The 21,784-nt window shown below is 41.1% G+C and overlaps 1 protein-coding gene and 1 long non-coding RNA gene across 2 annotated transcripts in view; both read left to right on the top strand.

Moving 5' to 3' along the window:
* The window catches only part of LOC104965819 (uncharacterized), a 17,190-nt gene extending 5,321 nt beyond the window's left edge, over nt 1–11,869 (top strand). The window contains exon 3 of the long non-coding RNA XR_800585.1: nt 11,859–11,869. This is a non-coding gene — a long non-coding RNA (uncharacterized lncRNA). The remainder of the gene's footprint in view (nt 1–11,858) is intronic.
* Nucleotides 11,870–13,452: 1,583 nt separating this feature from the next.
* Nucleotides 13,453–16,795, top strand: cnn3a (calponin 3, acidic a). Its single transcript, XM_010794832.1, has 6 exons — nt 13,453–13,593; nt 13,687–13,753; nt 13,891–14,028; nt 14,134–14,250; nt 14,525–14,671; nt 15,781–16,795. The coding sequence occupies exons 1-6, from the start codon at nt 13,538–13,540 to the stop codon at nt 16,120–16,122; spliced, it is 867 nt and encodes a 288-aa protein (XP_010793134.1). The 5' UTR covers nt 13,453–13,537; the 3' UTR covers nt 16,123–16,795.
* Nucleotides 16,796–21,784: the final 4,989 nt, after the last annotated feature.

Below are 21,784 nucleotides of genomic sequence, written 5' to 3'. Positions count from 1 at the left end.
GCTTCCATTGTTGCTGTAAGAAAGTACTCACCTGTGGTCTTTTCATAGTGCCAACATCCTGATTGATGAGCCAACAATTATGCTATCAGGTGTTTGGTCAGATGGAACGTGTTTCTTGTGTGTGTGTGTGTGTGTGTGTGTGTGTGTGTGTGTGTGTGTGTGTGTGTGTGTGTGTGTGTGTGTGTGTGTGAGAGAGTGCGAGTGTGTGTGTGTGTGTGTGTGTGTGTGTGTGTGTGTGTGTGTGTGTGTGTGTGTGTGGATCCGGATGGTTACTAATTCCTTTATTACGGTAGTTTTGGACCGGGAACACCATGGATGTTACAAAGTTGACTAAATCATCCAAAATCAAATGAAAGTGTTGATCAGCAATTGTATATGTTCAAATGTCTACTGTAAAGGATATCATGAAGCCTTAATGCAATCGAATGTAAGACAAAAAAGTTATGATTGATGAAAGTAGTAAATCGGTCAGATTTCACCCGAAGACAACAGGAGGGTTAAAAAGTGTGTTCTGTTACCGAGGTTTAATGTCACTTTACTAATATAACAAAAACATGCATTTCTTTCTGGATAGTGCTTGATATTTCCAGTGAAGTTTACTAGTGCATTTCCTTCTGTAATAACAGATCAATAGGATCATCTATTGTGCTCCAAAGTGCTTTATACGTCACCTGGTGCAGAAGCTTTGCACGTTTACACCATCCTAAGCCCAACCAAACATGCTGTGACTTTCTTTAAAACCTGACAAAAAGCCCTCTCTGTTAAAATGTACGGAATAAGCCTCTCTTGGATAACTGAAAAGCTGCGTTTTGAAGGGATGTTATTGTTCATTTTGACTGACCAGAGAGGAACAGCTTCCTAGAGAGAGGAAGAGCTTGAAGCTGTGTAAAAGAAGGCCATCATCACTAATGATTTAGGGTGGGATCATGCCCTCAGCTGTCGCCTTTAAATTCCTTCCAGTAAACAGGATGAGTTAAAGCTCAGCCTGGGAAGGGACAGTATAACTGTCTTATTGTCTTAACCCCTGGATAGAGGCATGGATCTTTCACGAGCTGACATCCCAGAGGTTTCCAGCGCCAGAGGAACGGCATTGTGGGTAATGTGAGCCGGCCTCTCATCCTGCAGAGCTGCGGTCAAAAACCGAATCAACGGCCGTGCAAAAAGAAGTTCAGTCGGACAAAAGACGATGAGATCTTAAGAGAAATAGAAGTTTGTGAGAGGAAGAAAGTACGCCTTATAATCTTATAATATAAAGATACCAAATGTTTTTTAATAATATTCAAACCTAGAACATTTGAATCAAGCTAGCTGTCCATTTAGTTTGGAAAGCATTGTGGTTTTCTTTTAGACGCTTTAATAAATTGACTTTTTCTCTAGTTTTAAGTCAAATGTGTGCGATGTACTTGTCAGATCTTGGTTTCTATTTAAAAGATATTGTAACTAGATTACATATTTTATTCCAGAGACATCTCGATGTTAAGTTATCAAATGTTGAGCTAACGTTAGCAGCAGCCAGACCTCATTTGAAAAACACTCATTGTTAGCTTTAATTTGCCTCATTCAGTGTTTTTATTAGTTTTCATCACCAGATATGTTTCGTTTGGATAGTGAAGATTTGTTCGTTGTTCTCGAGTCCAGGGGAAAGTTAAAAAGAGACAATGTAGTCTCGAAAAGGTTCAGATGGGTAATTTAATGAAAGTGACGTGGTTTTGAAACAGTTCGGTTGCGCCATGTTTGGGTGGGGGGCAGAAGAGAGAGCGATTCTACGTGGAGCGAGCTAATGTCCAATTCCTGGCTCCTCCTCTCATTGGCGGGTCTGACGAAAGGGGGTCCTCCGTCCACTCGTTCTTCTAAAAAGGATTTAGACGTTGTGTGTTCATTGTATAACTCCACACGGCTTTTCTCCTCGTATTCTCATTCATGACTTTTTATTTAATGCATTTAACGGCTGTAATCATTGTTAACGTGAAACCGGAAGTGACGTCATTGTAAACAACCTAGACGTCTTTCAATAAAGCTTTTCAAAATAAAACTGTACATTCATTTAACATCCAGCAATAACGTTAGCCACAAGCTAATGCTAACCGGAAATGAAGTATTTTCAGAATAAAACTGTTTTAAGCTTACAGTATGTTTAATCTAAATTACGTCATTCAAACATTGATTTTAATTTCTTACAATAGGAAGAGCTCTTTGAGGATAATTCAGGTCCTGGTGCAAACCTCCTGAATGTACAGAATAGATCTTATTATTATTGGAAGTTATTATAGAAGAAATTTGAGTTAGTGGGACCTTTGCTCACAGTCCCTCTGAGACGTCCTTTTGTCAGCGAGAAACAGAGATGTTTTACGTGAAACTGCTTTATGTAGTGTTGTACTGGGTAACTCATTAATCCCTATATGAATAGTGTAGAAATGAAAGCAATGGACGCCTTGTCTTTTGTTATTGTTTTGATGTAGAAACCCCCAGTGGCTGAAAAGGACATATTGTGCCTTTTTAAAGCATCAACTGCATGTATAACGTTTAGCAGCGGTTCAGGGGTCTTGGTTAGAAATGGAGCATGAAAACAGAAAAGAAACACCACCATGTGTGGACCTGATATCTTTCCTTCAGATCTTCAGTAAAGCCCGGTCTCAGCCAATCTCAGCTTTCCCACAAACATGAAAGATTTCTTCTTTTTTTTTACGATCCGGCATGGCAACACAAAGTCAAAGGGGGCTGCAAATACACAAAAAACACCAGTCTGCAATTCCACAGATCACTCACAAAGCTCAGAGACTTCTTGGTATACCAGCCTAGCTTTTATGGATAGTTTGGTTTAACTGGAGGCCCCAGCGTAGCCGGACACCTGTCGCCTGACTTCACAGATTGCCTTGTTTAGTTTTCTCTCTTTCGTTTCCCATGCACCCCAAAGCGAAGGGGTATCTGAAAGAAGGAAGTATAGGTGAACGTTTCCCAGTCTATCAGCAGTCAAGGTGCTTCAAAACGCCAACAGCTTTCAGTAGAGCTGCGTAATGGCAGACAGATCAATCAATCAATCAATCACATTTTATTGATAACGTCGTATTTTACATTGGGGGTTTTAAAAACTGGAAAGAAATCGCTGTGGTTGACAGATGCAGTGAAGAAGAAACTGGTAATAGAAGTCAAAAACAAAAAATATGTAGACCTCAGTTGAAGATCTGGGCATTCTTTCCAGGTTTTGAAACCATTTTTCAAAAGTTTTGAATAGATATTGTAGGGTTAAATTGACAGGAATATAACAACTTGTAACATCCTTATTAATCTTTATCAGACATGACAGGTAGAGCAAAACAAATGGCATTGCTTTGGTTTCTATGCAGGAAAGTATAAAATGTATTGTTGAAGTTAATGTTTACTCCAACATCAGGATAATTGCTAATTGGAAATGTTTCCCCAAAGAAAATAATCTATTGTATGGTGGCTGTTGGTGGTCAGTCTAACTTACTAACCCAATTCAGAGTTTAAAAAAGAAAACAGTCCAAGAACACGATTCAATCTTTGATGTTTTGCAGATTTTGTATCAACACGTACCAATGCGATACTAAGAAACATTCAAGATTCAAAGCTTTTAATGTGTCATAAGCTACAGTATAGAAATGGCAATGAAAATCTTCTGACCCAAGCCCCTCCCACAATGCGACGTATATAATCAAATACAAAAATACAAAATTGTGTACACACGTGATTCGAAAGTCTAAGAAAGTCAATAAACGGTAAAACATATCAGCGAAGTCTAGAAACAAATACAAGTCTTAGAATGGGTCAGGATGCAAAAGACTTGCATTTACTAAAGCATCTAATAAAGAAGAAGAAAAAGTTAAAATGTTCAAATCAAGTTAATGAATAAAGACACAGCTGAACTGCGGACTTTAACCCCAGAGTGAATCTCAGCACGGTAGGAAACTGCAGAAAAAACTCTCCTGGAATAAATCACTCTAGATTTGACAGGCGCTCTTGTACGTGGGGGCTCCGTTATGACTTTGCTTTTCGCAGGCCGTTACACTAATGATCGTTCGGGGACGGCGGAGGTTTTTTTGGGGCTCGCTGGTTCTCTCATCACCCCGCACTGACTCTCTCTGCCAGACATTGTATTTACAGCTGCTGCCGACCTCCAGGCCCTCACCTCCTCTCCCTTCAAATGAGAGGAGACATCCACTGAACAATGAAACTGACGGAGGTTTCCACTAATTCACAGGATATTTTTCCTTTCCCTGCACCCCTGGGACTCTGGGTGGAGAAAGGGGGGGAGACTATACCCNCTGAAAATATCCAAGTTCTTGCATGGCCAGCATACTCACCGGACATGTCAACACGCTGTCGTATACGCCGATCCAGAGCATCCCAAACATGCTCAATGGGTGACATGTCCGGTGAGTATGCTGGCCATGCAAGAACTTGGATATTTTCAGCTGCCAGGAATTGGGTACAGATCCTTGCAACATGGGGCCATGCATTATCATGCTGCGACATGAGGTGATGGTCGTGGATGAATGGCACAACAATGGGCCTCAGGATCTCGTCACGGTATCTCTGTGCATTCACAATGCCATCAATAAAATGCACCCGTGTTCGTCGTCCATAACATACGCCTGCCCATACCATAACCCCACCACCACCATTGGCCACTCGATTCACAACATTGACATCAGAAAACCGCTCACCCACACGACGCCACACACGCTGTCTGCCATCTGCCCGCTGTCTGCCATCTGCCCTGAACAGTGAAAACTGGGATTCATCCGTGAAGAGAACACCTCTCCAACGTGCCAGACTCCATCGAATGTGAGCATTTGCCCACTCAAGTCGGTTACGACGACGAACTGGAGTCAGGTCGAGACCCCGATGAGGACGACGAGCATGCAGATGAGCTTCCCTGAGACGGTTTCTGCCAGTTTGTGCAGAAATTCTTTGGTTATGCAAACCGATTGTTGCAGCAGCTGTCCGAGTGGCTGGTTTCAGACGATCTTGGAGGTGAACATGCTGGATGTGGAGGTCCTGGGCTGGTGTGGTTACACGTGGTCTGCGGTTGTGAGGCCGGTTGGATGTACGGCCAAATTCTCTGAAACGCCTTTGGAGACGGCTTATGGTAGAGAAATTAACATTCAATTCACGGGCAACAGCTCTGGTGGACATTCCTGCTGTCAGCATGCCAATTGCACGCTCCCTCAAAACTTGCGACATCTGTGGCATTGTGCTGTGTGATAAAACTGAACATTTCAGAGTGGCCTTTTATTGTGGCCAGCCTAAAGGCCCAGATACACCGGCCCGAAATCGGCAGTAAATGGGAGTCGTGCCGAACATGAGCGTGGGCACGCCCTATTCGGAGTGGTGTGCGCCGCACCGTCGGGTCTTTTCTGCCGACCTGACGCCTTTTCTTGCCGATTCAACATGTTGAATCGGCGTCGGGAACACCGCCGTCGGGTCTTTTCTGCCGACCTGACGCCTTTTCTTGCCGATTCAACATGTTGAATCGGCGTCGGGAACACCACCGGAAGTCGGACAAAGGGATAACACTGATTGGCTGTTCAGCTAGCGAATCAGTGCATGAGAAGCGTTAACGGAAGTGAGGGAGGTAAACAAATGATTTAAAATGGAAGATGGAACACACACGGACGGCTATTTCACCTCATCGGTTTATAGAGCTCCTGTTCGTTTATGTTTTCAATGGACGAGAGTGAAAATGGAAAGAAAAACGCTATTTGTTGTTTGTTTATATCACGGAGTCTGTTCTTCTTCTCTGTCTTCCGGTTGTTCCGGTTGTTGCCTCTTTTGAATGATGAATACACACTACCGCCGCCTGCTGGTAAGGAGAGTTATTGCCACTCACGCATACGCAGTTCATACGTGCTCGGCTCGGATTTGCGGTGTGTTCCAGTGCGCGAAGTCGGCAAATACGCAGGAGAGTCCGGCGACGTAACAGTCGGTGTCGGCGTCGGCGACTTCTCAGGTGACTGGCCGGTGTATCTGGGCCTTAAGCCCCCAACAGCATAATAGGGCCTCTACATTTTCCATTTGTAGGTATGTGTATTCTAAACCCGACTGTAATGTTTCAACTGGAGTCACGTAGACCCAGTTAATTGCAGAAAAACCTCCTCTGTCAGGGAGTGCACATAAATAAAAGGAAGATGTCATGCGGGGGCCCATCTGGGTTCCATTGCAGTGGTGTGATCAGTAGCCCATGCTCTTCTTCTCCGAGCTGCATACATCACATTCCTGAAATCCTTCAGCAAAAACCCCTCGATGAGGACCCCATCCATCGGCCCACCGCCTTTCACTTCCACTCTGCTGTGAGCATCAGGGTTTTTATAGTTGGGTAGCAGACATTTGGATTAAAAACAAGTCTGTTGTGTTGCTCTTTTTGCTGAAGGAAATACAGTATCACATTGGATTTGTATACAACAGGGTATTCTGATTAGAACGGGTTATTTAGATTAACATATATAGATTGTATTTATCTCATTTTTACCTCAACTTCTAAAGTCATAGGTTGTGGATGATAACCATATTGTTTTTGTTAACCAGTAATAATATAAAAAGCCATTGCCGTATTTTTGGATCTCACTTCCCAGAGATCGCCCTCTTGTAATTTGTCCTGGGAGTGTCGCCACAGACACCCAATTTGTAACGCCAAAAAGACAAACACTTTGATCAGAGAGCCAAAGCTTTAAACAGCACTGTTGCCTCATTCCGCGATAGTGAACTAACACGACTCGCAAATATTTTAAATGTGGGATAAGGGGATCACATATAGCCTCAGTTAATATATTAAACGTGGTGCTTATCGGAGATAGAGTTGTTTGATTTGAACTGCAACCAGTATCGACACTTTATAAGCTGTGGGAGGAATATTATAAACAACAGGAAATAGAAAATCGGTCCATTGTTCAATAAAAGTGAATTATGTTATCAGTCAATAAAAGGCTTTGGAAGCACATTCATGTTTCAGGGGAAATGGAAAGCAGATAGATTTCCTTTGTGTGACTGGAAAAAGAAACTGGCCTCATGGAACATTTTTAAATTATTACATTATATTGTATATTTGATTCCCTTTTCCTGTTTTAAATCCGGCTCATAAAGGCAGGCAGTTATGTGCTTTGTGTACAAAGAAAAGTGAAACCAGAGACTCTCGAGCTTTCCGAGTTATCTTGTCTTTTTTATTTCAAGAGTTCTCACTTGACTTGTTTTGAGGTGTTTGCTAAAGGTCTGACTGATCTGGCAACAATTCTCTGCCGTGAGTTTCTCCGTGTCTGCTCAGATCACAGTTTTTCACTGGGGTCATGAACTCTGAGTAACACATCAGGATCGACAATGTAAAAATGCTAAAAGCTTCAAACATTTCTGTCAATACAGCAGATACAGGAGAAGACGGTAGATACGGGAACTACGCTACATAACTTTATTTCCATCGTTAATTTGTATTTATTTGACTTTATATCTTCAGCGAGACACTCCATTAAGCTATGGCACGATGGAATGAAACTACCTTTTTCAATTGTGCGATTACCATTAAAAAAATAACTGGTAAATCTAACATTGGTATTAGCTCACCGAGAAAAGCATTATAGCCATTTTTGATGCCTTCGCTTTGCTGATATAAAATGTCTTGAAACGCTAACCGTAGCATATGACTGAATTCTTGAGCGTCTCTCCCACCCCCGTCCTGGAGCGTCTGTTTGTTTTGCCTGTGGGTGGCGTCCGGCGGTCCTATCAGCAAACACATTGATTGTGTTAGTGTGTGCAGAGCTGCTGGAGAGGAGAAGTCGAACAGCTCTGGTGTAACTGATGACAGCTCAGTTCATCTGCAAAACAGACCTCCTCCTGACAGACGAATCTACGCCTATCTTTCTGTGGTTTATCATCATATTTATCCGATTATCTCAAGGTGGACTGATTAAAAAGCAAACCTGCGTCATTCTGAAATGCATAGATTGTGACGGAGCTTTCACAATCTGGAGGTTAAATAGACTGTTTGCTATCACTCATTTTCTATTTAGTCTTCGTCCTGTGTCCTTGTTAGTTTTTATCATGTTTATTCAACCTCATCCATATGTTCCTTTTGCCAAAGTGCAGTTGGACAAAAGTCAGAGCATTTTGAGTGTTATCTTCAAAGTCAACCCTAAATATGTTACCATCCTAGGTAGAGATGTCCCGATCCGATCACGTGATCGGGGATCGGAGCCGATCACGTGATTTTCAAAAGATCGGAATCGGGAGAAAAAAAATCGGGGATCGGGATTTTTATTTTTTTTAATAAATTTTTTTAAATTTTGTATTCAATGTTACAAAACAAAAATGACCATGTTCAAGTCTTAAAGTCATCCTGAGGCCTTAGTTTTGGTTTCATCATGTATGTGTTGCTTCTTTGGGGCTTGTTTTCATAGACCTGGTTGCTTATTTCTCTCAAATCTGGCAACAGAGTGGGCAGCAGTGTCTAATTGTAGCAGTAAGCTAACGAGTACTGAAAGCTTTATTTTGTTTTGATCCAATGCTGCACAACTGAACTGATCCAATGCTGCTGTGAAAGAAAGAAGCTATATCCATGTTGGATAGAATATCCAATTTAAATAAAAAATAACCTTAAGGGACAACTTGAATGCTTTTTTTTCTCTTAATGCATTGCATAAAGATCGGATTGGGAAAAATCGGTATCGGCAAATTGTCAATCAAATGATTGGAATCGGATCGGGAGTAAAAAAAGTTGATCGGGACATCCCTAATCCTAGGTAGTTTATTTAGGTTATGAAGGTCTTTTTTTAGTCATCAGATTATGTTTTCTTTAAATACAGTTAAGTAACCAGTTAGGTGCCTTGTGTACCAAGAAAAGTTGAATTTGAAAATACTGCATATAGTATTCAAGCACTAGAGATCCATCTTTTCCTATTTTTCAAGACTTGAATTGTGGTTGATTAACCTATGTATAAAATGTCCAAAGCGAGTGAAAAATGTTCAACTGACATCGCAAGTTGACGCCTATTGTGACTGAAAACCCAAATGTATTCACCCTAATTTGATTCAAACCAGGACATCTTCAAATCTGAGAGGCTAAAAACTGATCATCTAATTGACTATTGAATGAATCATTGGCGTTTTGTGAATGTCTGTCTGTGCTGTGTTACCGACTAAGAAGCACAGTGTTCATAGCGAAGCCTCTCGAGTAATGTGCTGACAGCAGAGTTCTACACATCAGTGTGTTGTGAGAGCAGCCTGTGATTACCCAAGCACAGAGATGCCTCCAATTTAGCCTCGCAGGAAAGACTCCCTTCCTGAGGCTATTGTTCAGCTCCAGAAAGATAACACATTTATCATGTACACCGTCCTCACTTCTATGAAGGGAATTAGTCCGGTGATGCTGAAAAATGCTGCGTTGTCCGGCAAAAAGTTTGAACCAGGCTCAACTTTTACAAACATTGTTATAACTGGCCAACCACTTACTGCACAAGAACACATTCCTGGTGGATTACTTGGTGTCGTCAGATTTTAAGGTTAAATTATAACCGTTTTGATCACTTTCCAGAGAATAACCATGTCTCGTAGTTTCATAAACCTCTGTGAAGTTATTTGGCGTTTTACAACCGTCATAGATCCATTTCTTAAACTTGACTTCCCAGTTTTCATTTGATATCTCAACAGGGCCTGATGAAGCTAACCCTTCAGCGTTGTTAGGCTTGTTTTCTGTCTGAACAGCCACTTAGTAAAATGGTTAGGTGCAGGCTTTCTCGATTCTTTCTGCTGTTAGGATTGTGTGGAGCAAGATGTTCCAGACACTGCACTTTGCCTGTGGCCTTCAGTCTTTGATAAGCACATTATTGTTTAACTGATTACTGCTATTAGCAATGTGGCTACCATCGAATTGGAAACTACAAGTTGTAGACTAAAGTGGGGTTTCTGTTTGCTGCAGGTTAAAGGTTTTGCTGAAATGTCCAAATGATAATCTTTACTAAATCTTTGGGTTAGACTTTGACTGGAATCCTTTGAAAGCAACTGTTGTTTTTTCAACCGCGATTGGGTTTGTTGGTTTGTTTGTCGAGATTACGGAGAGACTTTTGGCCAGATTTCCATGAAACTTGGTTTAAGGGTGTATCGTTGGCCAAGGAAGAAGCCATAACATTTTGTGGCGGATACGGGCTGGACTTGGCAATCTGAGTATCCATCTAGTTGGGAATCAATCTGGTCCCATCATGATTTACTGTTTACTCTGAATATCTTTGAGTTCTGGCTCCACGGGGAGGAAACGACCAGACGTATGAAGAGGATACCCTGTGTTTTGGGTAATTGCGATGGGCATAGCATCGTATACACTATATAATTAACCAAAAAAGGTTGATTGTTCGCTGACAGATGAATTGATGGAGGAAATAATGAGTAGTTGCAGCAGCCAGATGTATTCTTCTCTTGTGAAACTCTGACTTGATGAAACGGCTCCTCTCGCCACACTTTGTGGTATGTTGGGAGTTTTTCATGCGCCGGGACGGTTTATATATTAATGAATAGCTGCCGCTCTGTTTGCTCAGCCTTGGTTCAGGACTCGGTCATGTGTATGATGGGACAAAATGCTAAGCAGCTTCATGCTGATTAACCACCGTGGTTGGATTGTTATGTTTCACATTACTATCAGCCGTTCTTATCTGAATGCCTGACTGAAACCGGTTCAGTCTACATAACTGTGATTGTTCGTTCCTGTGAGAGTGTTAAACAGTAGCTCTGAACCCTTTTTAAAAAAAATGTGAGCAGTTTCATGCTGTCATCAGGAAATGCTTTTGGGTACAGAGATGAAATGGCGCAGGGGTTTGTCGGATTTTCCATTCCAGCTGGCTCACATTTCACCCTTCCAGATTTTCCCCTCAGAAGCTCAGTTTCCATCGTAAGAATCGGATCCCTTTTTCCAATGCCTGCTTTTTCCCCCCTTTTTTTTCCTGAGAGCTTTTTGGCAATCTTCCTCGATAATAACTGCCGGGAGTCGTGAAGAGAGAATTACTCCCCCTCTCTAATCATTCCAGCTCTTCGGCTCCTCAATGGGGTTCCTCTCTGATATTATGAGTAGTGGAGAAGATGTAACCTTTAACTGTAACCTTTCACTCGGGCACAACATCCTGTTTGGCTTTTAACAAGAGCTGGGAGGGGGAGAGAGAGGATATGAAAAAAATTCATATTTGTGTTTTCATTTCATGACGGCATGATACATTTCTGACTGTGCAATGCACTCAATGTTATCGGTCATATAACTAACTAAAACTTTGCCAATAGGTTATTCCTTTGAGTAATTGTCAATGCAAAAATGAGGAAGAGCTTTTTGAACATTAAAGCATGGAGACATGTCACAGTAGAGACACTAAATACAAATATGAACCTGAATGAGCACAATACAATATGTCCTCTCTAATAATGTAGAAAACTATGTGATCTGCAGGTGACAGCTGACATTTGCAGGGGGGTAAATATTTCTGTGGTATGATAAGATAAGATAAGACTTTATTTATCCCGAAGGAAATTAAACACAATAAACACAGCAGCAAAAAGAGCAATTAAACATCCACAGACAACATGAAACGTAGAAACATAGAAAGTCACACAATCAATGCAATTATTATTATTAGTAGTTATAGTGCAAAAATTAAAACGTAGTGGCAGTTACGTAATTGCACGTTATCATAGCATTATTAATAATACTAACAATAATAATATAATATAATATTGCACAGTTATATATATATATATAGCAGCGAGTGTATTGCAGTGATGGAACTTACAGTATATTGCACATAGTGTTGGTGTGGGAGTTCTCAGTGCCCTTTACTTAGGGGTGAAGAGTTAAAGAGTTTGATTGCCACTGGGAGGAAAGACCTCCTGTGGCGCTGTGTGGTGGTTATGGGTGATCTCAGTCTGTGGCTGAAAGTGCTCCGGTAGGAAACCAGTGTGGCATGCAGGGGGTGATAACTGCATAGCAAGACAGAACAAGAAAAGTCAGGTGTACATATGGACATGGAAACATGGGCTGGATACATGCTGTGGTTTTTTCAGACATTTCATAGATTGAATGATTAATCAGTTTGAAAAGGCAACATCATCTGCAGATCAGTAACTAGTTGATTCAGGACACAGGGAATAGTTTGAAAATGAGAAATTACGTGTTTTGGAGTAATCACATCACTAAGAAACAAATACTATAGAAGAATTAAAGCTGCATACGAATCAAAATGTCAGTATGGTCAAGTCGAATGGTCAAATCACAGGAAGCACACTGTTTGTTAAAAGCTAAATGTGTGTTGAAAGACTTTTTGAATGAAGCATTGTGGAGACATCCCGGTGTACAAATGGTATTTTCCGGACTAAACTAAACATATTTATTTTTTATTTACAAAACATCCAACTATAAACTGATGAGTCCCTCAATCATATCTCAATTGAGATATCAGTCAAAATATTCGCCATTAGTTATTCTTTCCAAATTCAAGAGTAAAAAATGCATTCAGTGTTTTCACGGTGAAATAGTGGCGGGTCAATGAAACCTGAGATGGACACAGATGGTTTTTATCTCTGGGATTCTTCTCCGAGTGTAAGCTGAGTGGACTCTGCGCCCGGCTGTGGATGAGCAGTCAGTAGGATGTTTACTCGGTGTCAGCCAACACTTAAACTCTGTTTAGAGATGGGAGGAGGATTACTGTACGGATTGAATCTCTCTCATTACAACACTTTGTCCGTCTAGTGTGGAGGAACTGAGGGTGTGATTAAGGGTTTGGTACACCTGAAACAGTATTTAGTCAAATGTGTACTTCAATAACATCTAAATTCAAAGTATTTACCTGTTCTCCCTGATATCTCTCTCTGAGCTCTGTGTTGCGTACTGTAAATAACTATGGGCACTTCCAGACTGTTTCTCTTCGAAGGCAGGGTGGTGAAGAATGACTATTAAGAGCTTCAGTTAAAGGTTAAAAACCGGTCCCTCCAATTGTGGAAACGGTCAAAAAGAAAACAAGATGAGAAAAGAGTAGTTCATTCTTTGTTTCTGCTCACACATCACTGAAAGCTAAATACCATTTACACTCAAGTAAATTCTGTCATTACTTGTTTTTTATGCATGTTTCTTGTCTTAGTTTGAAAGAGACTTCTAATGAGCTCAAATCAAGTCCATTTATATTCCATGATAGTTGGAAAGTCTGAGTGTTGTTATTATGATGTGTTTTGTGTGAACCAGTCAGTGTAGGGGACTTTTTCTCATGTTCATGAAGGATCCCATTGTTACTGTGTGTCAGTGTATGCAACACCTGTGTGGATCCAAGCATCTCATATTACAACTTATTACATAACCTATCGAGTGGTTTGACTTATTTCTACTCCCTATCACCTTTACGTGATTATTTACTACTCAACTGACTAGTGAAAGTACATTTCTATCAGACCTACAGTCTCTTTCACTGCAGCAGGTTTAACACGATGCTTTTTCTCTCAGATTGCTCAGAAATATGACACACAAAAGGAAGAGGATCTCAGATTTTGGATTGAGGAGAGAACACAAATGCCCATTGGAGAGAACTTCACGAAAGGCTTGAAGGACGGAGTCATCCTCTGCAAGTAAGTATCCCACAGAAACATGGCACGGCAGATCAAAGAGATGTCCTCTGGGGTTTTCCGTCTGATTCATGTTGTGCTTTCCTTTCTCTTAAGTCTGATTAATAACCTGCAACCTGAGTCAGTGAGGAAAATCAACCACTCACAGCTGAACTGGCACAAGGTAAGACACTCATGAGTTGCAGCTCAGACTCATTCATGAAGCTTTCTCTGCTTTATTTGTGCTGTTGTTGCTTCCTCCTGCTTTTGTTGGACACCCAGCCCCCATCATTTCCTCTTTTTTTCTTTTTTCCATTGCAGCTGGAAAACCTTGGGAATTTCATCAAAGCCATCCTGGCCTACGGCCTAAAGCCCAATGACATCTTTGAGGCCAATGACCTGTTTGAAAGTGGGAACATGACTCAAGTCCAGACCACACTGCTCGCGCTGGCCAGCATGGTGAGGACAGGGGGGCATTGTCCGCTGAGGAACACATTTTCTATTGTTGCAGGAAATACATCTAATGTCATGTCGGGGCTTTGATGAGCATGTTCTCTCTTCCAGTCAAAGACCAGAGGTTCGGACACAAAGATTGATATCGGAGTGAAATACGCAGACAAACAGACCCGACATTTTGATGACGAGAAGATCAAGGCCGGTCAGTGCGTCATCGGACTGCAGGTAACTATCACTGAAGATAAGGGGATTCTTATGACAACTCATGAACTGGATGTAACTGAGAGCTTGTGTTTAGTTTAAATATAACCGCTGTAGTTCCAGAGAAATAAACAGAGGCGGCCTTTTCCCTAGAGAGTCTTATTTCTACTGCGGTGACGCAACCATTGGAATCTAAGTTAAAGCATTAAAATAAATAACAGGTTGTGTAATGAGGTAAATGTAAGGAAAACAACAAGGCTGATGTATAATTGGATTTCCTATCTTCCTTCGTCCTCAGATGGGGACAAACAAGTGTGCGAGTCAGGCGGGGATGACTGCGTACGGCACCAGGAGACATCTGTATGATCCAAAGACCCAGACGGACAAACCCTTTGATCAGACCACCATCAGCCTGCAAATGGGAACCAACAAAGGAGCCAGCCAGGTTGAAACCCACTCCTCTTTTTATGCTTCTCTTATTAGATCTTTTTATTTCCAACAGATCCCGAGAGGAGACTTAAACGCTTAAATACTAGAAGGGCACAAAGTGAGCAGACCCTGCCAAGGCTGTTCCCATAAGTGAAAAATAATGTGTAAATCCACCCAGGAGTCAGATCAGCTTAAAAGTTTAATGTGTTTTTGGCATAACAGCCAAAGTTGACACGGGTAATATCACTTACAGTACAAAAAACCCGAACTATCCCTTTTAAACAGATGTACTTCCTGGATCTTGTCCAATTAGAACAGAGTGTTTAGCAGAGATGGGAAGTAGTGGAGTACAAATACTTTGTTACTCTACTTAAGTACATTTTTCTGGTATCAGTACTTTACTCCACTACTTATTTTTCTGACGACTTTTTACTTTTACTTCTTACATTTTGAACACAAATACCTGTACTTTCTACTTCTTACATTTTGAACCCAAATACCTGTACTTTCTACTTCTTACATGTTGAACTCAAATACCTGTACTTTCTACTTCTTACATGTTGAACTCAAATACCTGTACTTTCTACTTCTTACATGTTGAACTCAAATACCTGTACTTTCTACTTCTTACATGTTGAACACAAATACCTGTACTTTCTACTTCTTACATTTTCCAAACAGGCTGGTTCCTTTAGTCTGAATGTGTGTTTGGTGGCGTGATCATTATTATTTAGAGTCATTGCGTGCCTATTGATTTGAACACGATCCGTGTATCCATCATTTCCCAGTCTTCTCTAAATAAGAGGGACCAATGAAAACGTTGCCGTTGTTCAGCATGGAAACATTCATTAGCTAACAATGACATTATTGTTCTATTAATATAAAGGGAGGTCAGGTACTCTTTAAAACAGCTGCTAGTTATGGGTACTTTTTACTGAAGTACATTTCAAAGCCCATACTTCTTTACTTCTACTTGAGTAAAGAAGTTTAGTCAGTACTTTAAACACGAGTATCTGTACTTCCACTTGAGTAAAGGATGTGTGTACTTTTGCCATCTCTGGCGTTGAGTACCAGTGTATGATTTCCACCTCCATCATGTTAACTTTCCGCTTCCCCCCCCCTCAGGCGGGCATGTCGGCCCCCGGGACCCGCAGAGACATCTACGACCAGAAGACGGCGCAGCAGCCGATGGACAACTCCACCATCTCCCTGCAGATGGGCACCAACAAGGTGGCGTCCCAGAGAGGTATGAGTGTGTATGGTCTGGGCAGACAGGTGTACGACCCCAAGTACTGCGCCCCCCCCACAGAGCCCGTGATCCACGCCAACGGCAGCCAGGGCACCGGCACCAACGGCTCGGAGATCAGCGACAGTGACTATCAGGCAGAGTTCCCAGAGGAGGAGTACCAGGGAGCGTACCAGGACGAATACAGCCCCCACTACACCGACCAGGGCATTGACTATTAGAGGAGACCCCCACCTCCACATCAGTATTACCTAGTGTATTTTATAAACCACACAACAGAGCAAGTCTTTTGCTATCCTCACTATGTTTTTTTCCTTCTTCTCGGAGCATACAATGAAATGTTGCTTTCCTTCTTCACCTTTTTTTTTTAAGGCTGTGAGAAGCTGTAGTGGCATATATTCATGAGACAAGAATGATGATGATGATGATGTTTTAAGCTTAAGAGCATTCACTTTTTTTAAAAGATGTTTAAATGATGGAGGTAGTGATAACGTTGTGGGCTGGCGGTGTAGCATCAGGTGAAGCTGCTGCATTCAGTGTGTGTTCCTGGACTGAAACTGGGCTAATGATCCACGTGAGAGGAACGATATGATTTATCTCCATCTTATCCAGCCTCTGTCCAGTCAGACTGGAATTCCTTCTTTTATGTTTTACTTCATGTAATCACTAGATAGTGTTTCCTTCTTTTAATGACGGTTCAGACCACCAAACCCAAGCTGACTTTTACTCTACAGACGTACTTCCTTGTTCCATTAAATGACCTATATTTTCATATTATTCCTCTTTGTATTCTCAAACTGTATTTATTGCAATGTCTCTCATTGTAAAGCAGTCCACTGTTATATGGTTTGTAAAGAAAATGGTATGTTATGAATAAAGCCTTACATTCTTCAATTCTGGGACCCTGTCTGCACACTATTGTTACAGAAATCACAACCTGCTACATTCATTTCTTTAACTTCAAAGTGGTTATATACAGTAGGAACATATAAAGCCATTTCATGCTGCACTGCCTTTAAGAGGGGACATATGGGAGTGTGTACTATTCATAGTTAATGAATTGCAACGAGCACTAACAAGTGAAGGGTGAAAAAACTATTATAGCCCTGATGTTTGTACAAACGACGGTCACGCATGACTTCATTTTAAACTAAGTGGAATATAGGCATCATATGATGGCTAACTCAATTAGAAAGGCTTAAAGGCTCTGTCTTGTGATGCCCTGTCTTCATTTGTTTTAATTAGGCAACAAATCCCATGTGCATCAAATCAATGTTTCGTATCAACTGCCAAAGCCTGATATATATTATCACAATCTTCTATAAAACGCACCAAAAAATATTAGATAATAAAGAAGAAAAACAATATTCAAGAATTAGAATAACATTATACTTCATTTTTGACGTTAGCATTTTTCTTTTAATTAGTGATGTTGCCATAAGCCAAAATTGACAGTAACTGTGATATCTAAAATACAGACCTTGTCAAGGGATTGCAAAAACATTTGTCCTCCATAGATAGCATCATCCATGACAAACGGGGAGATAAAACTGTCTGGCTGTGAAAAAGGAAACAAGCATGGCTAACTTTAAACTAATCTTTGATCTTATTTATCAGAGCTCTCCATTGTTTGTAGTTTCCATACTGTTCTGCATGTTTACTCTCTAAGGTCATAATGAGTGTTTCCAAAAGCCATGCAGATTGTTTTGTGATGCCACCCTGAGCCCCTGCACCCTCCTGGTTAAATGTAGTCATCTCTCATTGTGGATCAAACAGGCTCTGTGTCCTTCAGAGAGCGGAGGACAAAGAGTGAGCAGCCAATGGGCTTCATGAGAATGTGATGGCATTCATTCAAAGCCCCCCCCCACCACCACCATCCCGTCCGCTGCTCAGGAATAATCACCGCTTTGTGCCGGCCTGAGGAATCCAGGGTGAAAACGCAACTCAATTATAGAGAGGGAATCCAAAAAAGCATGGTAACCGCGGCAACCACAGAGGGCCCTTTTAGGGGAGGAATAAAAACACACAACCCCGTCCTGCAGCCTGAAACCAACACGGTGGTGCTGGGACCCTCCCACTGCTCGAGGGCCAGAAACATGTCAGGGTGGGGGGGGTTTGTGATAAATGATGCAGCATTTTCATTTGCCCAGAGGAGAGCCACAGCATGGGGCTGCCTCAGGTCAGTGGTGTCAAACCTGAGCAGTTAATAACACCGCCTTCACGTAAGGGTTTCTGGATTTTAGCTGACTGGTTAAACCCTGCAGGATGACACAGCAGATCATTTCATCATTACCACAGCTTTGAACTAAATGATTAGAAGTTAAGTGGTAGTGGTGGTCTAATGGATAGTGAGGTGGGCTGAAGATTGTGAGTTCTAATCCCGCCAGGAACACCACCACTAGTGTGCCCTTGAGTAAGGCATTTAGCCCTTAGTTACTCCAGGGAGAATGTCCCTGTAATCGGTCATTGTAAGTTGCTTTGGATAAAAGCGTCGTCTAAATGAAATGTAATGTAATGTTAAGTGTGTCTTTGTTGTTAGTCAGACCCTGGTTAATGGAGTAGGCCTACACACATCCTTCACACAAGTAGAAGTACAGATGCTCATGTTTAAAAAGTACTGACTAAACATCTTTACTCAAGTAAAAGTAAGGAAGAATGGGCTTTGAAATAAAGTAGCAAATAACTACCAACTGTTTTATAGAGTCAATCTGGTAACTGGACCTCACTTGATAGATCATTCAATCCACTTGTATTTCCAATTGTAATACTGTCATTGTCATGCATACACTGCTCATGTTGTCTGAGGCTGAAATAGGTGCTCATTGACTGATGATCACGCCACCAAATGTAGATTTAAACTAAAGCCTGTTTTGATCATGTAAAAAAGTAAAGGTATTTGGGAGTAAAAGTTGTCGGAAAAATAAATAGTGGAGTAAAGCACTGATACCAGAGAAAGCTAATGGAGTACATCAACAAAGTATTTGTACCTCACTACTTCCAAACCACTGTTATTGCAGGATTAAGTGACCATGAGGAATGCTGCAGCTTCAGGAGCGGAGCAGTCTGTGGAAACACTCCCAGTCTGGACTTTATTAGCATGGGAGTTCCCACTCTCCTGGTCCTCGGGCTATAATTCAATGCAACTCTGCACGGGTGGGGGGGGCAGAGTGCTGGCAGACACACGGGTGGCTGGGATGTTTGATTTCCAGCCACTGACAGGCCGCTGATGATCCATAGCTGACGGGGAGAATCAGGACCTCAATGCCAAACTCAGTGGAGGGAAGAAATTGACACAAAATGGCCACCCACCACAGAAGAAAAACACTGTCAGTTTCACAGTTATATTTTGACACACACAGTACCACCAGGACCAAGAAACAGTAAGAACAATGTATGTATGTGCCAGATATATACATAAATATGTATGAAGAAATGAGCCCTCCCTGAGGCAAAAAGCTGCCTCTTTGTTGGGGGGAGATACAAGTATGTCATGGCTAGCAGCTACATTTCATCATTAATACCAATAGTTAATGACACTCTGGTTTACTTTAAGAGTGGAGAGAGACTGAACATCCTTGAAATAATTAATTTTAACAGTCAGCTGCTCCTGTTTTTTCAAAAGACTTTCCACAAAGATCACTCCCCCTCCTCCATTGTGAAAGCTTTAGTGCAGAGGTGAGTCAGGCTGAAGTTTACTGCACTGATGGAGCCTACAGAGAATGAAAGCCAGCACACACGTCACGATTACTGTAAAGGCCTCTCATTGACAAAAAGCATTCCCAACCCTGAACTTTAATTACATTCCAACAAACTACGGTGAGGACACAAGGTCAAAGGTGGACAGACGGTCAGGATGTCATAGGAAGTTTAATTAATACAAGAGATTAACTTTTCAAATGAATTAATGTATTTATTTGGGATCAAGGACCATGCATACAAATACACTAATCTCAGAAAATAGATGATTTAATAGTGATTGTAAACTAAAGTAAGGTCCTCTCATGGAGATGCAATGCAGTTACGATCGGTGAACATACTGACCTCTTGTGGATTTTCTGCAGAATTACTATCTGAAGATAATAATTCTGTTTTCTCTCGTATTTTGAAATCTAGATATTTGCACTAAGCCAGTATCTATTTGTATCTAATATTTTCATTAGAAAGAGCTTTTCAATCAATATTCTATCATATACATTATTTAGTGTGCATTGAGATTTAACATATAATGCTTGACGAAGTTCCCATATAATCCCAAAGGTTTGTATGTGAGATTTAATTAGTTAACAGAGCAAATAATGACCAATATTTCCCTGAACGTGAACAGGAAGATTCTTAAAATGATTTAAAATGTGCACTTCACAAATCACCCAGCAGGCTGCAGCCTTTTAAAGGAATTTGCAGTAAGGTAGAAGTGCTGCAGGTCACCTTTATGCTTCTGTTTACTCAAGTAAACATCCTCTTGAGACAGCAGTTAATCACAGACATTTTCTACAGTAATTAAAACCAGAAGCAACATTTGAATGACATGTACTTACTGACACTTTGCTTCAGATTCCTTTAAAGTTTATTTTGTGATTGACTCTAAACATTCATTTGTTTTCCGTGAGATAAACACTTTACGTCAAATTAACCACATCCTGTTTGAATTCTGTGTATTTCCCCCCCGGCCTTTTTCCAAACCTCACTGTCACACACATCTTCCCCCAAACATCGCGTGTCGTTCTGACCTGGTGCAAGACTGGAATGAATTGTAGTAAAAAGGCAAGTAAGTGATGAAAGAGGAAGTGTCCAATGATATCAGGGATGACAAATAAGAACTGTGCTATACAATCAGCGGATATACTACTTCCTTTCTCAACTAACTTTCTGTTTCAAAACCTTCGAACCTTATTGAGTAACAGGCAGTGCTTGAATTGGAATAAAAAAGGTGCCAGTACTCTAAATCAGCAACAAGTATTTGGGACAAAGTCATAGTATATCCTATAATGCTGGTGGGTTTGTCTCTTTACTGTATATTTTAGAAAGGCTCACTGTACTTAAACAAAATGACTCAGGGTGCATCTGAGATTAGAGGGGGTGCAGTGGTAAAGTGCTATTTTTATAAGTGGGGAGTGGACCTGAAACCCTCTAGTCTAGGGGGGTCCGGGGGCATGCTCCCCTGGGAACATTTATTTTTAAAATATTGAAGTTAGATGCATCAATCTGGTGCACTTTGAGAGCAAAATGAAGAGATATATGGATACCTCTCAACATCCATAATGAAACAACTGTAAACAGATTTACTTTTTATTTATGGATATAAAAGAAAGTAAAGCTTGACTCCTACTGGCTGGTTAAATGACTCCTTGTCCCTGAGGCCACTACCAGTTTTTTGTGCCATTTTGCTGGATTTATTTGTCAATAGCATTGCTGCACAAAGTGATAGCCCTCTAGTTTAAATCTACTACCCAAAAAGAAACATATGGAGATGGGTTACTATTTAAAAAAAATTGCAAATCTATTTGGGAACAGTGGGGCCGGGCCTCAAATCCTATAGGGGGGTCCCCCGGTAAGATTTTTTTTTAAATGTTGGACTTAAATGCATCAATCTGGTGCATTTTGAGGGGGAAATAAAGAGACTACACCATATGAAACAAAAATGTATACATTTAAATAATCATAAAATCATAAGTACATGGCCATAACCAATAACATACAATATCCAATATGAAAAAACATTGAAACTTGTTTATTTATTTGTTTTTGGTTCATTTATAGTTGTGAGTGTGTCTGGGCTCCTGAATCGGCCTCTCCTGTCTCCCTCCTCTCCCCCCTGCTCCTCTTTGAGGCAACAGCAAAGACTAGTTTTAGCTCTCAACAAGTTTATCTTACCTTTTTTCACCT

Source organism: Notothenia coriiceps, unplaced genomic scaffold, assembly GCF_000735185.1.
Source record: "Notothenia coriiceps isolate Sejong01 unplaced genomic scaffold, NC01 NC01_scaffold00037246, whole genome shotgun sequence".
NCBI classification, from domain to species: Eukaryota; Metazoa; Chordata; class Actinopteri; order Perciformes; family Nototheniidae; genus Notothenia; species Notothenia coriiceps.
The sequence above is the reverse complement of the archived record's forward strand: the minus strand, read 5'-3'. Positions and strand labels throughout refer to the sequence as shown.